General features: G+C 42.7%; 1 protein-coding gene across 1 annotated transcript; it reads right to left on the reverse strand.

The window, feature by feature from the left end:
* Positions 1-215: 215 nt before the first annotated feature.
* On the reverse strand, positions 216-4,979 carry pnp4b (purine nucleoside phosphorylase 4b). Its single transcript, XM_060065430.1, has 8 exons — positions 4,749-4,979; positions 3,408-3,586; positions 2,912-3,015; positions 2,424-2,599; positions 1,725-1,915; positions 1,154-1,233; positions 437-608; positions 216-345 (listed from the first exon to the last, which is right to left on the reverse strand). Exons 1-7 carry the CDS (start codon positions 4,769-4,771, stop codon positions 477-479), a joined length of 885 nt encoding a protein of 294 aa, XP_059921413.1. The 5' UTR covers positions 4,772-4,979; the 3' UTR covers positions 216-345; positions 437-476.
* Positions 4,980-5,581: the final 602 nt, after the last annotated feature.

The following is a 5,581-nucleotide window of genomic DNA, read 5'->3' on the forward strand; positions in this document are numbered from 1 at the left end:
ATTGTACAGTAAAACCCTGCCATTATCCTTGACTTGGTCCTGGGGTGGTGGTGCTATTGGTTCAGGAGCGTTGGTGGTGTTATTTTTCCAGATGAGGTGGTTCTATGGGTCCCAGCGAAGTGGTGTTAAAGGTGGGGGTATTATGCCCGAGGACATGGTGCATTGGATCTGGGGAGGTGGAGTTAGTGGTTCAGGAGGGGTGGTGTTAGGGGTGCTTCTAGGTCCTGGGGAAGAGGTGTTATGGGTGGTGTTCTCGGTTCAGGTTGGGTGGGGTTACGGGTGGTGTTCTTGGTTCAGGTTGGTTGGGGTTATGGGTGGTGTTCTTGGTCCAGGTTGGGTGGGGGTTTGGGTGGTGTTCTTGGTTCAGGTTGGGTGGGGGGTTGGGTGGTGTTCTTGGTTCAGGTTGGGTGGGGTTGGGTGGTGTTCTTGGTCCAGGTTGGGTGGTGTTCTGGGTCCCGGGGCTTTGGTCTGAGGCGCTATTGTTCCTGATGGTTGCAGCGTATTATCAGAGTGGCGACCAGCTTTTGCAGAAACTCGGCTCGCATCTTACCGGTCAGCAGAACGTCCTCGTGGTTCACCATTTCCTCCCTGCTGTAGTCCAGAGACACCTGCAGTAGAACAACACATGCACAACACTGTCTATAGCAGAACAACACCTACGTTCTATAGTAGAACTACACATATACAATACTGTCTATAGCAGAACTACACATACAGTCTATAGTAGAACTACACATACTGTCTTTAGTAGAACCATACATACACAATACTGTCTATAGCAGAACTACACAATACTGTCTAAAGCAGAACTACACCTACGGTCTATAGTAGAACTACACATACGGTTTTTAGTAGAACAACACATACACAATACTGTCTATAGTAGAACAACACATACACAATACTGTCTATAGCAGAACTACACATACTGTCTTTAGTAGAACCACACACAATTAGCAGAATTACAACTACTGTCTTTCTGTCTCATTATGTGGACATGTACAAGAGCCAGGTTGTGGATTTGGCCAGGACACCAGGGTTAGTACCTGACCCTTGAGATGAATGACACGGGATCTTCAGTGACCACAGGGAGTCAGACCCTCATTGGTTATCTGAGATGTAAATACTTCATGGTTATCAGAGATGTACTTACCTTATTAGTTATCAGAGAAAGGCCAAACACTCGAATGCCACAGTGCTTGGCTACAGTCACCTCTGGAACTGTGCTCATACCTGATGAAGAAATTGCATAACACTTTAATTAGTCTATGTATCATGTAAGGAGGCACTGCTTACGGGTTGGACAAGTAGCATGGGTAGGAGGCATGGATTCCCTGTTAGTTGTAGGGGTTGTCATTTGGACCTGTCATATCTCACAAGCATGATGTAATGTAATGGTGTGATGTCATATTTTACAAACTGATGATGTCGTTTTGTGATATCTGTCCAACTCGTCGTTGGGTTAGGTCCTATCTCTGAGCAGCATGATGTCACTGTGTGATGTCATAGCTCACCGACATGATGTAATGTAATCGTTGTGTGATGTCATAGCTCACCGACATGATGTAATGTGATGGTGGTGTGAAGTCATAGCTCACCGATATGACGTAATGCAGTGGTAGTGTGATGTCATAGCTCACCGACATGATGTAATGTCGTGGTTGTGTGATGTCATAGCACACCGACATGATGTAATACAGTGGTTGTGTGATGTCATAGCTCACCGACGGCGTCACAGCCCAGGACCTGCAGCATGCGGGCCTCAGCGATGGTCTCAAAGTTGGGCCCGCTCACCATGCAGTAAACCCCCTCCCTGACAAAGTCACTGCAGCCCAGCTCAGAGCTGATGTCCAGGGCCAGCCGCCGCAGGTCTTTACTGTAGGCGTCGGACATGCAGGGGAACCGGACCCCAAACCTAGCAGAGGGAACACACTTTGTTGTGGAGGAGACTGGAGAACTTCATGATAAAGGACATTGTTGACTTTGACCGCAGAAAATGCATTCACTGGAGGCGTCCCACACCATCTGTCCTCGCTGGAGTGTTGACCAATCTTTAGCTAACGTTAGAATGTGTGATTTTCTGTTTGTTTTTATCCACCGACCCCTCTGGCCTTTTATCATGCAGTCCATCCATCCATCCATCCATCCATCTATCTCTCTAGCCATTTGTTTTCCATTCTGTCTATCCATCCATGTTGGTTTCTATCCATTCTTCATCCGTTCGATCAATCCGTTAATCTACCTGTCCATCGATTCAACATCCATCATTCATCTCTCTATCTATCCATCAATGCCTCTTTCTGTAAAAGAAAACATTCTTTTCTAATTATCTCACCACATCAGAGGACCCTGATAGGGTTGATAATGTTTAGGATTATTGTTTTATATACCTATTGTTATTAGTATGATTTCATGATATATACCGTTCATCATTCGGCCCACAGAGAGGGTGTTGTCCAGCAAAGCCAGGCAGGTTGATGTGGTCTTTGATGACCATGATGTCTCCAACTTTATAGTCTTGACAGATACCTCCGGAGGCGTTGGTCACTACCAGGGTCTCAACACCCAAGAGCTTGAAGATCCGCACTGGGAAGGTCACCTGGAGCATGAGATCAGATACACAACGCTGTGATGCCACCTGGAGCATGAGATCAGATACAGATCACTGTGATTTCACCTGGAGCATGAGATCAGATACACAACGCTGTGATGTCTCCTGGAGCACGAGATCAGGTGCACAACACTGTAATGTCTCCTGGAGCATGAGATCAGATACGCCACCGTGTGATGTCACTAGAGACACACTGTGATGTCAGAGAAGTGTGAGCGATAAGATGAGCGATAGAGTGAAGGTGAGAGATAGAGAGGTGAGTGTTTGAGAGAAGGTGAGCGATAGAGAAGAAGACATTACCTTACACAGAGAGTAGCCTTCATAGAGATGAACCCGGCCCTGCATGAACACACAGCACTGGTCCTTTATGGTTCCAAACACCAGGCAGCCCTCATGGCCCGGTACTGCAACACAGAAGAAATCCTCTGATAAACATGCATATTTTAGACCTACTGTACTCATACTATCACTGTGTACAGTGTTAATAAAGTGCAAATATAGCATAGACGCCAATTAATGTATGAAGGAGGACAGTACACATTCATTGATGAGGGTGTACACATAGGTGTTTTACACTGATCCTTTAATAGAGGATGTAGTTTTATCGGGTTTTATTAGGTGGTTTTGTATCCTACCTGTGCTAAGCTGTACATGTATCCTACCTGTGAAGGTAAAATACCTGTACTCACCAGTACATTTACTCTATATGTACAGTTATGTAACCGGTACTTATACCTGTGCAAATATCTTACCTATAATCAATTGTACAGATAGGATATCTGTACCGGTATCTTACTTGTACTGACGGGGAAGTTGGGGATGTCTTCATAGCGGAAGCTCTGCCTGTTGTTCACAGCGTTAGCCAGCAGGCCCAGACCAGAGCCACAGATCACTGCAACTTTGGGACGGTGGCTGGTTTGGTTCAACAGCCATTCTGTCGTTAGCTTGTAGTCCTCAAAGGAACAGCAATTCGAACTGAAACACAAAACCCATGAAGCCCAATTTCAATAAGTGAGCACTCATATTCTATTGAGAAACCAGCGGTTCTCAACGTACACCCTTGAGGACACCCTAATATAAATACAGATCTTCTATATTACCATTTTTGGAAGTGGTCTAGTTTGCAACCTGAATTCAACCCATCGAACCAACTATATATAATATATTACAAAATACTATATTATTCTTTTATTACTTTTGTGATTCATTTATTTACTTGTATTTATAGTTTGATTTATAGTATAGATCATTTGAAAGAAAAATGTCATTCTTTCCTCTCACGATCCTCTCCACATCGTCTTTGTTTAGCCCTGTCAGGATAAAGCAACAGGCAAGTTTGGAGGTGATAATATTACAAAATCTATCATTTTAACTCTATACATATAAACATATATATATTCATAAATTATGCAGGAGCTTTATTAAATATTGAGGTCCTGCAGACAAAAAGCAATTAAAAAGTCAGCAAAAATGGGGGTCAACAGACTCCATTTGAGAATCACTGGTCTAGACTAGACGTGGGCAAATAGGTCTGACCTCGGAACCCTTCCAAACCGGCTTGACCGTCTGAGCTTGTTTCTTTGTGTTTAAATCAATAGTTAAACATTGACTGAAACAGATGTTGGTTTGTGTAGGCTAACTGTTTTGCTGCAAAGCGGATAAACCTGTCCATGTTATGCTCTTTCATGTCATTTGTCTGTAAATACTTTTTTTTTTTTTTTTTTGCTATCAGGTCTTTCTTGCAAATTAGGTGTATAACCTCAACAAGACAAACCTGAGTAAATTAGGTTAAATAAAATAACCAAAATAGCCCTGGATTAATTTCCTTAACAATATTTCAGAGTACTTCCATCGAATCTGGGGTACCCCTCCAGTATTAGTATTAATAAAATATCATAGTCTGACTAAATGTGTTTCACACCATGAATTTCTTTTATTGATCTCAGAATAATTATTTATTTTAAGTTTTCATTTTTTTTAATTGCCTAAGAGCATTTGTATACAATGAGAACTTATATCTATTAACTCTTGACGATAAATAACATACACAAAGCATGGTTTTATAATATCACACTAAGCTACATGTATATGGGTAGACCAATACACCAACAGAGACAGATAGAGAAACAGACTGTACCATGAGCTTCCTTTGCTATGCATGCTTCAACTCCGAAATTCAGGCAGGAGAGGGAAGACTACAAGGAGCGAGCGCGAAACTATCCCCTCGACAGAAAGAGAGACTTTCACCTAGATAGAGAGACTATCACCTTGGCAGGGAGCGAGAGACCTTCACCTAGATAGAGAGACTATCTCTAAGACATAAAGAGAGAGAGAGAATAACTCATAGATAAAGAGAGAGGGAAGAGTATTACCTAGAGAGGGAGACAACGTCATTGGCTTAAAGAGAGGCGGTAGATTTATGTAAACACTGTGGTTCCTCCTCTTTGCTCAGGGGTTAAAGGTTATGCTCAGTGTATCAGATGCTGCATTATCATGCCGTGATCATGAAGTGATCATAACCTTATTATCACCTTAAGTGAATTCATGTTTTCCTTTCTGTTGTTTGGTCAAAGAGTTTCTACTAAAGGTTTGATGTGTGCACATGGATTTTATAATATGATATACACACACACACACCCACACACACACACACACACACACACACACACACACACACACACACACACACACACACACACACACACACACACACACACACACACACACACACACACACACACACACACACACACACACACACACACACACACACAGCTGACCAGAAAGGATGGCCTTGAATTTCAAAAGATAAAATGGAGTAAATCACCAGATGTAGAAACAAGTTTCAATATACTGGGAAAGGAAGGGGTGGTTGGGAAATAGGCTTTATTACGGTAATAAAGGAATGCTCTTTTTCTTTGAAGAGGTGCTTGTAAAACACACAAAGGAATACATTGTCTGTGCGTGTGT

Source organism: Gadus macrocephalus, chromosome 11, assembly GCF_031168955.1.
Source record: "Gadus macrocephalus chromosome 11, ASM3116895v1".
NCBI lineage: Eukaryota > Metazoa > Chordata > Actinopteri > Gadiformes > Gadidae > Gadus > Gadus macrocephalus.

Bases quoted from the DNA above. Each gene is read 5' to 3' on its own strand.
- pnp4b (XM_060065430.1), bottom strand. From the start codon at position 4,771: ATGCATAGCAAAGGAAGCTCATG. The intron at 2,600-2,911 runs GTAATGTCTTCT...CTCATGCTCCAG, and splicing joins AAGGCTACTCTCTGTGTAAG to GTGACCTTCCCAGTGCGGAT. The intron at 609-1,153 runs GTAAGTACATCT...GTTCTACTGCAG, and splicing joins TTTCTCTGATAACTAATAAG to GTGTCTCTGGACTACAGCAG.